General features: G+C 38.0%; 1 protein-coding gene and 1 long non-coding RNA gene across 2 annotated transcripts in view; one reads left to right on the plus strand and one right to left on the minus strand.

Annotated features, from left to right (window-relative positions):
• Positions 1 to 7,324: 7,324 nt before the first annotated feature.
• Positions 7,325 to 13,178, minus strand: LOC123733244 (uncharacterized). Its single transcript, XR_006763676.1, has 2 exons — positions 13,120 to 13,178; positions 7,325 to 8,557 (listed from the first exon to the last, which is right to left on the minus strand). It is a non-coding gene; the product is annotated as an uncharacterized lncRNA (long non-coding RNA).
• Positions 13,179 to 18,590: 5,412 nt separating this feature from the next.
• LOC106598415 (tripartite motif-containing protein 16) overlaps positions 18,591 to 20,515 on the plus strand; it is a 6,446-nt gene continuing 4,521 nt past the window's right edge. Inside the window, exons 1-2 of the mRNA XM_045712683.1 lie at positions 18,591 to 19,266; positions 19,700 to 19,795. Coding sequence (XP_045568639.1) covers positions 18,670 to 19,266; positions 19,700 to 19,795 — 693 coding nt within the window. The 5' untranslated portion in view covers positions 18,591 to 18,669. The remainder of the gene's footprint in view (positions 19,267 to 19,699; positions 19,796 to 20,515) is intronic.

Raw genomic sequence — 20,515 nt, forward strand, 5'->3', positions numbered from 1 at the left:
TAGCCACTATAGCCACTCCGGTGCAAAGGTCCAGAGCTTACGGCAGGAATCCGGTGATGTAGTGGCTTCTAGTTGTGTTAGTGAAGAGTCCAGGAGGCATCAGCTGTGTAGCCGAGTGATCATAGAGTCCACTGAGCAGGCTGGGAGATGGGCTGGGCCACTCGGTAGCAGCTAGCTAGCTGCGATTATCCGGTGTAATGGTCCGCTAGCAGTGGCTAACAAGGACTAAATAGCTAGTAGCTAATTAGCTGGTTAGCTTCTGATGGCTAGCTTCTGATGGAGGTTCTAGCTATAAGGTCTAAAAAAATAGCAGATCCGTATCACATTGGGTGAGGCGGGTTGCCAGAAGTAATATTTAATTTAAAAATGGAAAAAGAGATTGAAATATATTGCAATATACATTTGAAGTCGGAAGTTTTCATAAACCTTAGCCAAATACATTTAAACTACATCTTTCACAATTCCTGACATTTAATCCTAGTAAATATTCCCTGTCTTAGCTCAGTTAGGTTCACCACTTTATTTTAAGAATGTGTAATGTCAGAATAATAGTAGAGAATTATTTATTTCAGGTTTTATTTCTTTCATCACATTCCCAGTGGGTGAGAAGTAGGAAATACATTCAATTAGTATTTGGTAGCATTGCCTTTAAATTGTTTAACTTGGGTCAAACGTTTTGGGTAGCCTTCCACAAGCTTCCCACAATAAGTTGGGTGAATTTTGGCCCATTCCTCCTGACAGAGCTGGTGTAACTGAGTCAGAATGTAGGCCTTATAGCTCGCACACACTTTTTCAGTTCTGCCCACAAATTTTCTATAGGGTTGAGGTCAGGACTTTGTGATGGTCACTCCAATACCTTGACTTTGTTGTCCTTAAGCCATTTTGCCTCAACTTTGGAAGTATGCTTGGGGTCATTGTCCATCTGGATGAATCATTTTCGACCAAGATTTAACTTCCTGACTGATGTCTTGAGATGTTGCTTCAATATATCCACATGATTTTCCTCCCTCATGATGCCATCTATTTTGTGAAGTGCACCAGTCCCTCCTGCAGCAAAGCACCCCCACAAAATTGTTATACATTTTGTCAACGTTTATGAGTTCTTCTGTAAATTAATGTGCCCATTCACCGATAGTTATGGGGAGAAAACATTTTCTGAACGTCATGCACCAATGTAAAAATTGGGTTTTTGGATATAAATATGAACTTGATCGAACAAAAAATGCATGTATTGTGTAACATGATGTCCTAGGAGTGTCATCTGATGAAGATTGTCAAAGGTTAGTGCTTAATTTTAGCTGTATATCTGGTTTTGTGATGGCTATCCGTGCTTGGAAAATGGCTTTTTTTTGTTGCTAAGGTGCTATCCTACAATAATCTAATGTTTTGCTTTCACCGTAAAGCCTTTTTGAAATCGGACAATGTGGTTGGATTAACGAGTAGAGTATCTTTAAAATGCCGTATAATACTTGAATGAAAATTTTGAGAATTTTTGGGGGGGAATTTCGCGCCGTGCTATCTCACTGGTTGTTGTCCAACCAATCCCGTTAACCTCTCTAGGGTATGTGGGACGAAATCGTCCCACCTACTCAACAGCCAGTGGAATCCCGTGGCGCGTTATTCAAATACCTTAGAAATGCTATTACTTCAATTTCTCAAACATATGACTATTTTACACCAATTTAAAGACAAGACTCTCGTTAATCTAACCACACTGTCCGATTTCAAAAAGGCTTTACAACGAAAGCAAAACATTAGATTATGTCAGCAGAGTACCCAGCCAGAAATAATTAGACACCCATTTTTCAAGCTAGCATATAATGTCACATAAACCCAAACCACAGCTAAATGCAGCACTAACCTTTGATGATCTTCATCAGGTGACACTCCTAGGACATGATGTTATACAATACATGCATGTTTTGTTCAATCAAGTTCATATTTATATCAAAAACCAGCTTTTTACATTAGCATGTGACGTTCAGAACTAGCATACCCACCGCAAACTTCCGGTGAATTTACTAAATTACTCACGATAAACGTTCACAAAAAACATAACAATTATTTTAAGAATTATAGATACAAAACTCCTTTATGCACTCGATATGTCCGATTTTAAAATAGCTTTTCGGTGAAAGCACATTTTGCAATATTCTGAGTAGATAGCTCGCCGCCACGGGCTAGCTATTTTGACACCCACCAAGTTTGGCCCTCACCAAACTCAGATTTACTATTAGAAAAATGTGATTACCTTTGCTGTTCTTCGTCAGAATGCACTACCAGGACTTCTACTTCAATAACAAATGTTGGTTTGGTTCAAAATAATCCATAGTTATATCCAAATAGCGGCGTTTTGTTCGTGCGTTCAAGACACTATCCAAGGGTGACGAAGGGTTACACGCCCGACGCGTTTCGTGACAAAAAAATTCGAAATATTCCATTACCGTACTTCGAAGCATGTCAACCGCTGTTTAAAATCAATTTTTATGCTATTTTTCTCGTAAAAAGCGATAATATTCCGACCGGGAGTCGTTGTTTTCGTTCAAAGACGAAATAATAAAAACATGGGGTCGCCTCGTGCACGCGCCTCCAGTCTCTGTTCTCTGATCGACCACTATCAAAATGCGCTAATGTTTTACAGCCAGGGCCTGCAAAGCCACCATTCAGCTTTTTGCCGCCTTCTGAGTGCCTATGGGAGCCGTAGGAAGTGTCACGTAACAGCAGAGATCCCCTGTTTTGGATAGAGATGATCAAGAAGGCCAAGAAATGATCAGACAGGGTACTTCCTGTACAGAATCTTCTCAGGTTTTGGCCTGCCAAATGAGTTCTGTTATACTCACAGACACCATTCAAACAGTTTTAGAAACTTTAGGGTGTTTTCTATCCAAATCAAACAATTATATGCATATTCTAGTTACTAGGCAGGAGTAGTAACCAGATTAAATCGGGTACGTTTTTTATCCGGCCGTGCAAATACTGCCCCTATCCCCAACAGGTTAAGCACCAGCTGTCAGAGCAGCTCACAGATCACTGCACCTGTACATAGCCCATCTATAATTTAGCCCAAACAACTACCGCTTCCCCTACTGTATTAATTTATTTATTTTGCTCCTTTGCACCCCATTATTTCTATTTCTACTTTGCACTTTCTTCCACTACAAATCTACCATTCCAGTGTTTTACTTGCTATATTGTATTTACTTCACCACCATGGCATTTTTTGCCTTACCTCCCTTATCTCACCTCATTTGCTCACATTGTATTTAGACTTCTTTTTCTACAGTATGTTTGTTTTACTCCATGTGTAACTCTGTGTTGTTGTATGTTGTCGAACTGCTTTGCTTTATCTTGGCCAGGTCGCAATTGTAAATGAGAACTTGTTCTCAACTTGCCTACCTGGTTAAATTAAAGGACTTGTTCTCAACTAGCCAACCTGGTTAATTAAAGGACTTGTTCTCAACTAGCCTACCTGGTTTAATAAAGGACTTGTTCTCAACTAGCCTACCGGGTTAAATAAAGGACTTCTACTCAACTAGCATACCTGGTTAATTAAAGGACTTGTTCTCAACTTGCCTACCTGGTTAAATAAAGGTGAAATAAAAAATAAATAAAATAAAAGATCAATGTCCCTGTTTTATTAGATAGTACTCACTGTATTTACTGGTGTTAATCAGATCAATGTCCCTGTTTTATTAGATAGTACTCACTGTATTTACTGGTGTTAATCAGATCAATGTCCCTGTTTTATTAGATAGTACTCACTGTATTTACTGGTGTTAATCAGATCAATGTCCCTGTTTTATTAGATAGTACTCACTGTATTTACTGGTGTTAATCAGATCAATGTCCCTGTTTTATATGATAGTACTCACTGTATTTACTGGTGTTAATCAGTTCTCCAGTCTTCTCTTCTTCGTCCTCCTCTAATGTGACAGTAATCTCCCCCTCTTCATCTTTCATTCCAAAAACGTCTTCATCTTCTTTCACTTCATCCTCCACTCCAAAAACTGCATCTTCCTCCTCTTCTTTCACTGAAACGTCTTTCTCTTCTTCTTCTTTCACGGTAACAGCCTCACCCTCTACTTGTTTTTGTATTGTAACAGCCTCCTCTTCCTCCTCCTCCTCCTCTTTCACCAGAGCTTCTTTCTCCGTCCAGCAGACCGCTTCTTTAACAGGAGGAGAGTAGCTTAGTGAACTCATGGTCGGAGATGTTAGCTAGAGATAATAGCTAGTTAGCATTAGCGACTAGACTAGTGCTAACTTAACCAGCCAGCTAGTTGACTTACAACGTAAATATTAAATTAAATGCGGTAGTTAGTTGTTTCCACATAAGTATGTTTAAATCACAGTGGCAATTAAACCACGAAATTGTCCAAACAGCTTGAATGTTCAGACTTTGTCGGCTAGCGAGCTACCGAGGTGGCTGCAGTTGTTGAAGAAGAGTTCCGTCCACTAGATTATACGTCACACTAGAAACATCGCCTGAAAAACACATATCGCCATCTGCTGTCTGGAGGGAGGAAACGCAGTTGAGGAGGGAAAACTATTTTTATTCTTCATTGAATTATAATATTATAAAGCAGTTTAGGGAAACGTTTTTTTCCTCTCCATTAAATATGAATATTATATCAACACGTACAAAGAGCAACAAGTGTTTGATTAGTTCAGATTTTTTATGAGAATTTAAAGCAAACTCTACATCTACTCCACATCTGTATTTCTAATTCAGTCAAATAACTAGATATCAAAATAAGCACCTAGTTATTGGTACCCTTGATAATGATGAGCAAAAATTACTGTATGAAATAAATAAATTAACTTTACCCACTACCAGGATATTTTATCCCAAAACCTGGTTACCTCTCTGCTAGGAGGCTGAAACTTGGCCATAAGTGGATCTTCCAGCAAGACACATCAACATCCAAGAAGAAATGGTTAATTGAGCACAAAATCAACATTTTCAATGGCCATCTCAGTCTTTGGACTTGAACTCCATTGAAAACCTGTGGTTTGAATTGAACAGGGCAGTCCACAAGCGCAGACAAAATAAATCAAGGACATGGAGAGATTCTGTATGGAGGAAGGGTCTAAGATCCCACCCAATGTGTTCTCTAATCTCATTAAACATTTCAGTGTTGTTATCCTCCCAAGGGGAGGGTGCTGGAGTATTGAAAACATGGGTGGCAATAATTCAGACCCCTACCTTTTGAGAATTACATTTTAAACTAAATCTCTTTCTCTGAGCAATTGTATTAGTATAAAATAATATAATTTCCTTTTTTTGTGTTGGTGTAACAATACATCATGTAGATGTATATAATGAACAGACTAGGTCTATACTGCTCCTACATGGTGTAACAATTCATCATGTAGATGTATATAATGAACAGACTAGGTCTATACTGCTCCTACATGGTGTAACAATACATCATGTAGATGTATATAATGAACAGACTAGGTCTATACTGCTCCTACATGGTGTAACAATACATCATGTAGATGTATATAATGAACAGACTAGGTCTATACTGCTCCTACATGGTGTAACAATACATCATGTAGATGTATATAATGAACAGACTAGGTCTATACTGCTCCTACATGGTGTAACAATACATCATGTAGATGTATATAATGAACAGACTAGGTTCTATCCTATTCTACTGTATCTGTCTATGTATTACTCATCTCATATGTATATACTGTATTCTATCCTATTCTACTGTATCTGTCTATGTATTACTCATCTCATATGTATATACTGTATTCTATACTATTCTACTGTATTTTAGTCTATGCCACTCTGACGTTGCTCGTCCAAATATTTATATATTCTTAATTCCATTCCTTTACTTTAGATGTGTGTATTTGTTGTGAAGTTGTTACATATTATTGCACTGTTGTCCTTGAGTGGTCCAGCCAGAGCCCGGACTTGAACCCGATCAAACATCTCTGGAGAGACCTGAAAATAGTTGTGCAGCGATGCTCCCCATCCAACCTGACAGAGCTTGAGAGGATCTGCAGAGAAGAATGGAAGAAACTACCCAAATACAGGTGTGCCAAGCTTCTAGTGTCATACCCAAGAAGACTCAAGGCTGTAATCGCTGCCAAAGGTGTTTCAACAAAGTACTGAGTTAAGGGTCTGAACACTTATGTAAATGTAGGATTGGGCCGTTGTCATCAAACTTCCATGATTAGTAAGAATTAGGGTAGATTTATAGGACTATTGTTTTTATGATTCATACATACTTTCCTAACCCAAAATGTACCTAAATAATCTACAAGATCAGAGTATTTTTAAATCTACCAGTTGGTGTTGAAACAGAGACGAATGATGACTTTCTTGAATTGATCCCTAGTTTCTGACTCCGTGTATTCTATTGAGTCCGTCAACAAAATGAGAATTAAAAGGTATTTAAAGGTACAACATTCTAATTAAAGGTATTACCGTATTTAAAAGAATGGCTTAAGATGAAATGTACTCTAAACCCTATTGAATGAAAACTCCATGACAAAATCTGTTGGCCAACAACTGTGAGGGTTTTCAGCCAGGTATCAACACATGCAGAGTGTGAGTAAGCAAGACATACATTCCTAAATGGGGATCGGCCCCAGTCTCCTGGTAAAACACCAGAACCCTCCCCCTACAGCATTTATGTTCATTTTGAGAAAGTAGCACTACAGTCTCCGGGTAAAAAACTACTTTTGGGTAAAAAGACGCGACACCTGTCTATGAATTTGAGAGGTTACATTGATGCTCCAGATACTCAACTAGTCTAAAGCAGACCAGTTTTATTGCTTCTTTAATCATAACAACAGTTTTCAGCTGTGCTAACATAATTGTAAAAGGGTTTTCTAATGATCAATTAGCCTTTTAAAATGATAAACTTGGATTAACTAACACAACGTGCCATAGGAACACAGGAGTGATGGTTGCTGATAATGGGCCTCTGTACGCCTATGTAGATATTCCATTAATAATCATCTGTTTCCAGCTACAATAGTCATTTACAACATTAACAATGTCTACACTGTATTTCAGATCAATTTGATGTTATTTGAATGGACAAAAAATTGCTTTCTTTTAAAAACAAGGTTATTTCTAAGTGACCCCAAACTGTTGAACGGTAGTGTACATCTACATCCTCCCATGTTGCTGAACCACTGATCAATAACTCCCTATTACAGGAAAAAACACTATTTCCATTGGTTGTTAGTACTGTACTGACCTCTCGTCCTCTGTCTCTCTCGTACTCTGCCTTGTGTATTTATCTTCAAAATATTCTTATAGTCCCAACATAGAACCAAATAGACTTCCCAAAAATAATATGGCATTTACTTTATTTCACATTTATTTAATCAGATATGTCAATTGAGAACCAATACGCATTTACAATGACAATCTGAATGAAGAAATACTAATATCAATCTATTTAATAATTAACATGTTTGAAATATCCCAATGATATAGTGAACAACATTTAGGGGTTTACACTTGCATTCAATCAATCTTAAGTTCATAATCAAAACATTTTTTTTTACTCTTTTAATCCGATTTTTTCGACATGATCATGTCTTGAGCTGGGAAAAACATGTAGACCTATTTTTCAGTATGATTTCATTCATACAATATTATTTAATGTAGAATGAACAAAAACACAATTTCTCAATCAAAAACATAAGTCAGAACACAGCCTCTCTATTCTCTCGTGTGATTTCAGGTCCTCTGACTGGGAAAATGTCTTTCCACAATGAGAGCAGTGGTATGTCTTCTCCTCCTGTCTATTAGTATGTTGGAAAGGCTTTTCTCCTGTGTGTGTTCTCTCATGCTTTTTCAAGCTCCCTAACCGGGTAAAACTCTTTTCACATCGGGAACATTTGTAAGGCTTTTCTCCTGAGTGTATTCTCTCATGCGCTTTCAGGCTCCCTCGATGGGTAAAACTATTTTCACAATTGGAACAGTGGTAAGGCTTTTCTCCTGTGTGTATTCTCTCATGCTCCTTCAGGCTCGCATACCACCTAAAATTCCTTCCACAGTGGGAACAGTGATAAGGCTTCTCTCCAGTGTGTCCCCTCTCATGTGTTTTCAGGCTCCCTAACTGAGTAAAACTCTTTACACAGTGGGAACAGTGGTACGGCTTCTCTCCAGAGTGTCTTCTCATATGTATTTTCAGGTTCCCTAACCCAGTAAATATCTTTCCACACTGAGAGCAGTGGTAGGTCTTCCTATCTTCTGTGTGTATTTCTTCATGTTGTTTCAGGTACCGTAACTGGGTAAACCTCTTTCCACACTGGGAACATTGGAAACTCTTTTCTCTTGTGTGTGTCCTCTCATGCTCTTTTAGGTTCCCTAACTTGGTAAAACTCTTTCCACAGTGGGAGCATTCGTAAGGGTTTTCTCCTGTATGCGTTCTCTCATGTACTTTCAGGTTCCTTAACCACTTAAAACTCTTTCCACACTGGAAACAGTGGTGTTGTCTCGCTGGTTTGGGCGTCTCTGGGTCTGGTTCCCCTGAAGGAGTCTCCCCGCTGTCAGAGTGAGAGTCTGGTCCCTCTCCTACCAAAGACAGAGTATTTAGTTAAATATTAAACAGAGAACTGAATTAAACCTCCATAAAATAAAACTGTCTTCCTGTGAGGCTAGATTCCTCAAAAACCTGAAGTCAGTTTTCAGAACATTACATAATTTAATAAAAACTTGGTGGCCGCCCTAATAATAATAATAATGTAGAACATAAAATCTAATCTTTCTCTCATGTTTATAGGCTGAGCAGAGCTCTACAATAGGGAAAGGGGGATACCTAGTCAACTGAATGGATTCAACTGAAATGTGTGTCCCGTATTTAACCCAACCCCTCTGAATCAGAGATGTGTGGGGGGCTGCCTTAATAGACAGCCACGTCATCGGCAGCCAGGGAACAGTGGGTTAACTTCCTTGCTCAGGGGCAGAATGACAGCGTTTTTACCTTGTCAGCTCGGGGATTTGATCCAGCAACCTTTCGGTTACTGGCTCCTACCTGCCAGGCTACATAATGTCGTATTTTAGGCTGAGCAGAGCTCTATAATAATAGATAATGTCAAGTTTATAGGCTGAGCAGAGCTCTATAATAATAGATAATGTCATGTTTATAGGCTGAGCAGAGCTGTATAATAATAGATAATGTCAAGTTTATAGGCTGAGCAGAGCTCTATAATAATAATTAATGTCATGTTTATAGGCTGATCAGAGCTCTATAATAATAGATAATGTCATGTTTATAGGCTGATCAGAGCTCTATAATAATAGATAATGTCATGTTTATAGGCTGATCAGAGCTCTATAATAATAGATCATGTTTATAGGCTGAGCAGAGCTCTATAATAATAGATAATGTCATGTTTATAGGCTGATCAGAGCTCTATAATAATAGATAATGTCATGTTTATAGGCTGATCAGAGCTCTATAATAATAGATAATGTCATGTTTATAGGCTGATCAGAGCTCTATAATAATAGATCATGTTTATAGGCTGAGCAGAGCTCTATAATAATAGATAATGTCATGTTTATAGGCTGATCAGAGCTCTATAATAATAGATAATGTCATGTTATAGGCTGATCAGAGCTCTTTAATAATAGATAATGTCATGTTATAGGCTGAACAGAGCTCTATAATAATAGATAATGTCATGTTATAGGCTGATCAGAGCTCTATAATAATAGATAATGTCATGTTATAGGCTGATCAGAGCTCTATAATAATAGATAATGTCATGTTATAGGCTGATCAGAGCTCTATAATAATAGATAATGTCATGTTTATAGGCTGAACAGAGCTCTATAATAATAGATAATGTCATGTTTATAGGCTGATCAGAGCTCTATAATAATAGATAATGTCATGTTTATAGGCTGAGCAGAGCTCTATAATAATAGATAATGTCATGTTTATAGGCTGATCAGAGCTCTATAATAATAGATAATGTCATGTTTATAGGCTGATCAGAGCTCTATAATAATAGATAATGTCATGTTTATAGGCTGAACAGAGCTCTATAATAATAGATAATGTCATGTTATAGGCTGATCAGAGCTCTATAATAATAGATAATGTCATGTTATAGGCTGAACAGAGCTCTATAATAATAGATAATGTCATGTTATAGGCTGATCAGAGCTCTATAATAATAGATAATGTCATGTTATAGGCTGAACAGAGCTCTATAATAATAGATAATGTCATGTTATAGGCTGAACAGAGCTCTATAATAATAGATAATGTCATGTTTATAGGCTGATCAGAGCTCTATAATAATAGATAATGTCATGTTATAGGCTGATCTGAGCTCTATAATAATAGATCATGTTTATAGGCTGAACAGAGCTCTATAATAATAGATAATGTCATGTTTATAGGCTGAACAGAGCTCTATAATAATAGATAATGTCATGTTATAGGCTGATCAGAGCTCTATAATAATAGATAATGTCATGTTATAGGCTGATCAGAGCTCTATAATAATAGATAATGTCATGTTATAGGCTGATCAGAGCTCTATAATAATAGATAATGTCATGTTTATAGGCTGAACAGAGCTCTATAATAATAGATAATGTCATGTGTATAGGCTGATCAGAGCTCTATAATAATAGATAATGTCATGTTTATAGGCTGAACAGAGCTCTATAATAATAGATCATGTCATGTTTATAGGCTGATCAGAGCTCTATAATAATAGATCATGTTTATAGGCTGAGCAGAACTCTATAATAATAGATAATGTCATGTGTATAGGCTGATCAGAGCTCTATAATAATAGATAATGTCATGTTTATAGGCTGAACAGAGCTCTATAATAATAGATAATGTCATGTTATAGGCTGAGCAGAGCTCTATAATAATAGATAATGTCATGTTTACAGGCTGATCAGAGCTCTATAATAATAGATAATGTCATGTTTATAGGCTGATCAGAGCTCTATAATAATAGATAATGTCATGTTATAGGCTGATTAGAGCTCTATAATAATAGATAATGTCATGTTATAGGCTGAGCAGAGCTCTATAATAATAGATAATGTCATGTTTATAGGCTGATCAGAGCTCTATAATAATAGATCATGTTTATAGGCTGAACAGAGCTCTATAATAATAGATAATGTCATGTTATAGGCTGATCAGAGCTCTATAATAATAGATAATGTCATGTTATAGGCTGAACAGAGCTCTATAATAATAGATCATGTTTATAGGCTGATCAGAGCTCTATAATAATAGATAATGTCATGTTATAGGCTGATCAGAGCTCTATAATAATAGATAATGTCATGTTTATAGGCTGAGCAGAGCTCTATAATAATAGATAATGTCATGTTATAGGCTGAACAGAGCTCTATAATAATAGATAATGTCATGTTTATAGGCTGATCAGAGCTCTATAATAATAGATAATGTCATGTTTATAGGCTGAACAGAGCTCTATAATAATAGATAATGTCATGTTTATAGGCTGATCAGAGCTCTATAATAATAGATAATGTCATGTTTATAGGCTGATCAGAGCTCTATAATAATAGATAATGTCATGTTTATAGGCTGATCAGAGCTCTATAATAATAGATAATGTCATGTTTACAGGCTGATCAGAGCTCTATAATAATAGATAATGTCATGTTTATAGGCTGAACAGAGCTCTATAATAATAGATAATGTCATGTTTATAGGCTGAACAGAGCTCTATAATAATAGATAATGTCATGTTTATAGGCTGATCAGAGCTCTATAATAATAGATAATGTCATGTTATAGGCTGATCAGAGCTCTATAATAATAGATAATGTTTATAGGCTGATCAGAGCTCTATAATAATAGATATTACTATTCCAGTCAGTGTTATAGGCTGCAGTTGATCCATTGTTAATAACGTTTTGTTGGTGTCCCACTTCATCTCTAAAGTAATAATGGACATTACTATCTCTCTAAATTATATTTTTTTGTTTAGCCACACCTTTCCTTCAAAATTGTTATTTTGAAGACTTACAAACTGTCCTTTTGCTAATATTTTCAGTCTCCCCAAAACGCTTGTCCTTTTGCTAATATGTTCAGTCTCCCCATAACACGTGTCCATTTCATTTCAATAATGCTTCTTATTGTAACGGGCGTCGTATAGAGGGGACCAAAACGCAGCGTGTTGAGTGTTCATTATTATATTTATTTACTCAAAACACTAATGACAAAATAACAAAAGGAAATTATCAACTTACAGTTCTGTCAGGTACAGAGACTAAACAGAATGCAACTGCCCACAAAAACCCAGGAAGAAAAACCCCTACTTAAATATGATCTCCAATCAGAGGCAACGAGGACCAGCTGCCTCCAATTGGAGAGCAACCCCCCAAAAAAACATAGAAATAGAAAACCTAGAACTAACACATAGAAATAGAAAACATAGAAAAACACAAAACACCGCCTGTCAAACCCTGACCTACTCTACCATAGAAAATAACCAGTTACTATGGTCAGGACGTGACACTTATTTTATGTATTTCTCCAACATTATTTAGAAATCTGCTTTTTGCGGGTATACACACTCTACGCAAGGCCTACAATGGACACACGTCAAAAATTTCATTTATAACATGTTTGCCATTCTGTGAGACAATTAAGTTGTGATTTTGTGGTGGGGGGACTCTGATGGTATACACATGTTACAGTTAAGTAATAAGGCCAGAGGAAGTGTGGTATATGGCCAATATAGCACGGTTAAAGACTGTTCTTAAGCACGACTCAACACAGAGTGCCCGGATACAGAACTTAGCCGTGGTATATTGGCCATCTATCACAAACCCCTGAGGTGTCTTATTGCTATTATAAACATGTTACCAACATAATTAGAACAGTAAAAATACATGACATACCCGTGGTATACGGCCTGATATACCACGGCTGTCAGCCAATCAGCATTCAGGGCTTTAATCATCCATTTTAAAATGTAGCTTTAACATTATATTATAACATGAATTCCTATAGTACAGAACAACATCTTCAAGTATAGAATTTCAGTAGCATGCTGCTTTAAAACAACACGTTCGTTCAAAACCTTTGGACAGTTAGAGCCCGTTTTTAAGACAGTACTTACTGATGGTAATCAGATCTCCTGACTCCTCTGTCAATATGACCGTTATCTCTCCCTCTTTCTCCTCCTTCACTCCAAAAACTACATCCTCCTTTCTCTTCCTCCTCTTCTTTTACTGTAACATCCTCCTCCTCTTTCACTCTGAACGCGTCTTCCTCTTCTTTCACTGAAACGTCTTTCTCTTCATCTTTCACTGTAACAGCCTCACCCTCTACTTCTTGTTTTACTGTGACATCCTCCTCTTCCTTCTCCTCTTTCACGACAATGTTCAGCCCCAGAGCTTCTTTCTCCGTCCAGCAGACCTCCTCTTCTTTAACAGGAGGGGAGTAGTTTAGGGAGCTCATGTTCAGACCTCTTCTTTAGCAGGCGAGGAATACATCAGTGAGTTCATGGTCGGGGATGTTAGCTAGCTAGCTAGTTAGCATGAGCGACTAGTTTAGTGCTAGGCTAACTTATCAAGCCAGCTAGTTGACTAACAATGTACCTATAACATTTAAATGGTGTCTATTAACTAGATGTCAGAAGTATATTTAAAACACAGAGGCAAATATGCACAGAAACAGTCTAAATGTTTCGGCTGTAGGCTACCAAGGTGGCTGACTCGCTGTTGTTGATCCGTTCCGTCCACTAGATTATACGTCACGCTGCAGCATCGCCTGAAAGACGCACATCGCCGTCTGCTGACTGGAGGGAAATGCAGTTAAGATTGTTGTTTTTTTTGCACACAAATTTATTTTTCATTCCTTTCATGAAATAATAATATTATATTGAGACGTTCAAATAGAGCACTGCATATTTTAAGTGAGAATTTAAAACATACTATCATTCACATCTGTATTTAAGGCAGTTTCATATTCATTCATTTAAAGAAACCCACTGGTCACACTGGTTGAATTATCTGTCAAACTAGGAACTCCGCAGCCTAGTTGAACAGTGATCTATGTTCTATGAACGCTGCTGGGAGCAAACTGGAGAGTAGCTACAGGAAAACAAACCTAACTGCATGTCCAGGCCCTGGTATCTGTATTTAAGGCAGTTTCATATTCATAATTTTTTATTTTTTATTATTATTTATTTATTTTTATTTTTTTAGTTTACAGTAATGTATTCGCTAACTATTATTTTATTTTTTTGTAGTTTTTTAGTTTGCACAGATCTTTATTTAACTTGTTGTAAATAACAGTAACATGCAAAACATAAACATAACATAACATAACAGCCAGAGGGAATCCAAAGAAATTAGAGAAAAAGAAAAAAAACTATTATATCAAATCAAATACAGACATATATCGAATACATTTTTTTGACATATTGTTTTGTATACGTTTTAAAGATTCTACGTACTTTTCCAAATCAGATAAAAAAATTAAGAAAAGGGGCTTTATCTTCATAAATTTTGATTTGTGGATGAAAGATTTTCCTAATAAAATAAAGAGATTTATGACATACTCACGTTCAATTGTGGAATCAGTGTAGTAAAATAATATGTCAAACTTAGTAATATCAATGGTTGTATGCAATTTGCGGCTAAGATATAGTTTTACATCAGTCCAAAATACTTCACTATATAAACAATTACAGAATAAGTGTTCAATAGATTCAGTTTCTAGTTCACAAAAACTGCATTCACTGGTAACGTCAAATATATATTTAGAGATCAAGCTATTACACGGATAGCATCTATGGATTATCTTAAAGGAGATCTCCTTTACTTTATTGGTCACCATAAATCTGTGTGGAGTGAGCCAAGCAAGGCGGCAGTTTACATCAAACGATGAAGCCCAACAAAATATCGCAGAGGGAATAGACTTCCTGTAGAAAATATCCCTTATTAAACGATTGTTGAATTTCGTATCTAGTAGACCAATGCCATTCACCTGAATATCGCTTACAATCGGAGATATTCCAAAATATGCATTATTCTGAAGTAAAGTTTTTATCCCACTAGGTATAGCTTTAATAACAGTGTCATATTCCTTGCTTGAAACCTCAAAGTTGTATATTTCCATAAATTCTCTCTGTGTAAATAGATTCCCACTGTTATTAACCAATTGGCTGACAAGAACAATGTTTTTCGAGAACCATTTATGGTTAAATAACATCTTATTTCTATGTAATATTGACCCATTGTTCCAAATAAAACATTTATGAGGTGAAAAGTTGTGTTTATACAACAAAGCCCAGCACATTAAAGCCTGCTTGTGAAAAACCGCCAGTTTCACAGGAATTTTACCCACAATATATGGACATTGTAGTAAAAAATTAAGCCCGCCGAACTTCTGAAAAACAAAATGAGGTATAATACTCCAGAAGCTATGAGGATTTTTTATGTACCTTTTAATCCAGTTGACCTTTGATATCTGATTGAAGAGAGTGAAATCTAAGACATTTAGACCGCCATCACAAACCCTGTTGGTGATAACATCTCTTTTTATCTTATGTGGCTTGTTTTTCCATATGAAGTTGTACAAAAGCCTATCTAAGGTACAGCAAGTGGATTTGGGAATGTCAATAGATGAAAAAAGATAGGATGCACGAGATAGGCCCTCAGCTTTGGATAAAAGCACCCTTCCTTGAAGACTTAAATCCCTCCCTAACCATGAGGATAATTTTTTTTTTGACAGATTCAGTTACAGGGTTCAAATTAAGATCATTCATAGCCTTAAGATTTTTGGTGATCTTTACACCGAGGTAGGTTACAGTATCTTTTTCAGAGATGTAACAATCTGCTGGGTTGATATATATATATATAAAATATATATATAGTTCTGTGAATATCTGAACCATTTGCATCCAAAAATAAACTGCTCACATTCAGGAGATAAACTTTGTAAGGACTGTGTGTGTTTTTGTGTAAATAGTTTCTGAAAAAAGTGTGTCCAGCTCAAACGCTGATTGTTGCGTCATTGGAAACTGTCCGTTGTAAAGAGGGTTCTAAACGAGCTTTCTAAAGAGCGTTCTAAAACAGAGTTCTAAATGAGTGTTCTAAAACAGCGTTCTAAATGAGCGTTCTAAATGAGTGTGTCCATCTCAAACGCTGATTGTTGCGTCATTGTAAAGTGTCAGTTGTAACGGGGTTCCAACCTACTAATCAACCCGCTTCACTGTAGAACGGCTGGTATGAATAATAACAATGGCTGGGCTGATGGGCACTTCAGTGAGTTGGAGCCTTTGATTGCCCTGCCTCTGGGAGCCTGTCGACTTGTTACATGATTACTGAGTGAAAGAGAGCCTATGAAAGTTTTCATGGAGGGTGGGGGACCCCTGGTGGCTGAACCTGAGATCAATGAGAGAACTTGTCAGAAAAACGACAGAGTCCCACCTCTTTGTCATTGTACAAAGTAGAGAGTGGGGGAAAAATGTGTAAAAATGTATACAGAGGCACTGGAATTTGTAAAATTGTGAAAAAGGATTAAAATAAAGTTCCAACAGTACATGAGATGATCAGACTGAACCAACTGCTATCTTAAAATGTTTATTCAGTTAGGAAACAGAGGATGTATTACATAAAGTTATCACAGAATTAAAGTTATCACACAATTAAATAATAAATCCTCACTCACACAGAAAAAACATGGCTGCATTATTGTTCACAGTTTATTATCATAGTTTCTCACAGATCCTGGCTTCCACTGTTAGAATGGCTGAGCGAGAGGAGGTGGGGCTTTTTTCATAGCCTGAGAGAGAGAGAGAGAGAGAGACATTCAGTTTTACTAGAGGGGTTGGGTGCGCCCCCTGTTGGCTGAACCCGGGTGGGAGGTTCCCCCTTAGCAAGCAATGGACCCCAGCACACCACTGAAGCCATTAAGAACTATATTCAAAAACACACCTGGTAACCTGTTCAATCACCAGGCACACGGCTCAACATAGTTCAATGACAGAGACTGTGGACTTAGAATAATTTTGGGTAAAAAATTTAAATGGTGAAAATTAATAAAATAAAGTTGCAGCTGTCGTTGATATGCTCAAAATTAACTAACTGCTATCTTGAAATGTAGAGAAAAGTGTTTTAATATAGGCATCCTATCATTTGAAAATTAGTTTAAAGGCTAAGTGATTCTCTTCCTGAGAAGAAGCTGACAGCCTTCAAACAGAGCAAAAAAAGTGGTCCCAAACAATATGTCAAAATGAATTTAAAAAATGATACAGCTGTCTTTAATAAGATCAAACTGAACTAACTGCTATCTTGAAATGTTGAAAAAGTGTTTTTAAATAGGCATCCTGTGGTTCGGGCTATGTATTTAGGTAGAGGGGTGTTTGGTTTATGTGGTTCGGGCTATGTATTTAGGTTGAGGGGTGTTTGTTTTATGTGGTCAGGGGTTTGTTAGAACATAGAAATACACTAACATAGTCTATGTTCTGTCTTGTCTATTGTAGTTCTATGTTTAGTTTATTGGGGTTGGACCTTCAATTGGAGGCAGCTGGTTATCGTTGCCTCTGATTGAAGGTCCTATAATTAGGAGTTTGTTTGTCATGGGGATTTTGTGGCAGATTGTTGCTGTGTATAGCTTTGTGCCTTACTGGCCTGTTCTTTGTCCTTTAATAAAAGAAGATGAGTGTACATTTTCCCGCTGCGTCTTGGTCTAAACCCTACGACACCTGTGACATTTACATTAGGGTGTATTGTTAGATACTACTGCACTGTTGGAACCAGGAACACAAGCATTTCACTACACCCACAATAACATCTACTAAATATGTGTATGTGACCAATAACATTTTTATTTGATTGTATTTTTGAAAGTGTTACATAATTCTCAATCCGCTTTGCGTCGTGCCTAAAAACAGCACTTAGCCGTGGTACTGTATATTAGCCATATACTGTCACCACTTCCACCGAAGTCATTTCCTCTCCTTGTTCGGCGGTCGGCGTCACCGGTCTTCTAGTCATTGTCGATCCACTTTTTTCATTTTCCATTTGTTTTGTCTTGTTTTCTTACACATCTGGTTTCCATTTCCATCATGAATTGTTGTGTATTTAACCCTCTGTTCCCCCCATGTCCTTGTGTGGAATTGTTTGTTTGTAAGTGCTTGTACTCTGTTACTGGTGCGCATCGGGTTTTGTACCCATGTAGGTTCGTTTTGTATTAAACTGCTCCGGCTATTACCTATCTCTGCTCTCCTGCGTCTGACTTCACTGCCACCAGGTCCGCATTCCTTACATATACCACACCTCCTCAGGCCTTATTGCTTATTAGAACACATAAGTGTATTATAAGGCATTATAAAGGTCATTAAAATAATTATAATATGTACTTCATAGAAAGTGTTACCCTTTATATTCTAACAACTCACATTTTAAGATTCATTATTTCATTTATTCCATGTTATGGGCTCTAACCAAGGAACAAGACTATTTGTCTCCCTCTTGCTGTTGCATGCAGTTCCTCTCTCTCTTCCTCCCTCCCTCTAACCCCTCCCTCCCTCCCTCTAACCCCACCCCTCTGGCAGAACCAGGAAGTCCCTCCCCCTCCCACAAACTCTCTTCTGAGGAAACGAAACTGATCTGAGTCTCTGTGTCGTCTGTCTGTGTGAGAGTGAACAACCGTCCAAATGGCTCAACAGGGAGTTCTGCTGGACCAGGACCAGTTCTGTTGTTCTGTCTGTCTGGATCTACTGAAGGAGCCGGTCACTACTGCCTGTGGGCACAGTTACTGTAGAATCTGTATTGAGGGCTGCTGGGATCAGGATGTTCTGAAAGGGGTCTATAGCTGTCCTCAGTGCAGAGAGACCTTCAGTCCGAGGCCTACGCTGAGTAAAAATAACATGTTGGCTGAGCTGGTGGAGAAACTGAAGAAGACAGGACTCCAGGCTGCTCCCCCTCCTGCTCTGTGCTATGCTGGACCTAGAGATGTGGCGTGTGATGTCTGCACTGGGACCAGAAAGCAGAAAGCCCTCATGTCCTGTCTGGTGTGTCTGGCCTCTTACTGTGAGACTCACCTCCAATCTCACTACGAATCTCCTGCTTTGAAGAAGCACAAGATGGTCAAAGCCACCGCACAACTACAGGAGAAGATCTGCTCTCATCATGACAAACTGCTGGAGGTTTACTGTCGTACCGATCAGCAGTGTATCTGTCTGATGTGTACAATGGACGAACATAAAGGCCATGATACAGTGTCAGCTGCAGCAGAGAGGACTGAGAAACAGGTAAGACCAGAACAACTTGTTGGTGACTGTCTGATAAACAAAGAATTAAAGATACAGTAGGAACTAAGGCTGTTTGAATATGACATCATTCAAATGAAATAGATCCTCAGCAGAACAAATATGAACACAAACCTTGAGTATATAGATATGTCAACACAGATTCTCCAGATGTATCACCATTTTCTAATGTCAAACACTATTATCATTCTGAATGCCCTTTTATGAGTCCAAAGTTCAGTCTCAACCTGTTGATACATGTAGTCCTACCATAAAAACTATAATCATTCACATAGCAACAAATAAATATCATTTAGTAAATGGACCATCCATTTGTTTAGATCTTCCTCTCTATGGGCCCTATGTCACATTACTATACTATTGATCTACTGGACTAATAAAGCTTGATAGCTCATTGAAGAGTGATTCTCCACAGAGGCAGCTGGGGATGAGTCAGCAGAAGGTCCAGCAGAGATTCCAGGAGAGAGAGAAGGAGCTGAAGGAGCTCCAACAGGCTGTGGAGTCTCTCAAGGTGAGTATTGTTGACCAGAGGAGACACACCATTTCACCTGTCTCCTCCAGTCAGAGAGAGAGAGAGAAGTAGAGGGGCCCCTATCCAATCCCACTGACCCCACTGTTGGGAACAGGTTGTCACTGTTGAGGCAGTGAAGAAAGTAGAGGAGGATGGGTCAAGGCTGAGGGATCCTGAGAGGATCCCTGTGAGTAGTAGATCTGTGACAGCACAGAGGGACGGGCCAACGAGGGATATATGCTTCAGTAAGGTTGGCTTCTTAGTGTTCATAGCAAATGGTTATCAACTGTACCGCAGAAATGGAATGTAAATCACAGAAAGAAAATGTGTTTTGGTGGCAGCTGCAGAGAAGTATTTGGTCATACTAGATTTGACTTCAGAAGAGTTCCAGGGTGTGTTGAGTGGTGGTGTCCCGTCCTCCCAGGCCGTTGGCCTGGTGCAGGAGCAGATAGGGTCAAAGTAGTGGAATGGGGTAGTGGGTTTTAATGAGTGTAGGGTTAGTTGGCCTGGTGCAGGAGCAGATAGGGTCAAAGTAGTGGAATGGGGTAGTGGGTTTTAATGAGTGTAGGGTTAGTTGGCCTGGTGCAGGAGCAGATAGGGTCAAAGTAGTGGAATGGGGGTAGTGGGTTTTAATGAGTGTAGGGTTAGTTGGCCTGGTGCAGGAGCAGATAGGGTCAAAGTAGTGGAATGGGGTAGTGGGTTTTAATGAGTGTAGGGTTA

Source organism: Salmo salar, unplaced genomic scaffold (assembly GCF_905237065.1).
Source record: "Salmo salar unplaced genomic scaffold, Ssal_v3.1, whole genome shotgun sequence".
Taxonomy (NCBI): domain Eukaryota; kingdom Metazoa; phylum Chordata; class Actinopteri; order Salmoniformes; family Salmonidae; genus Salmo; species Salmo salar.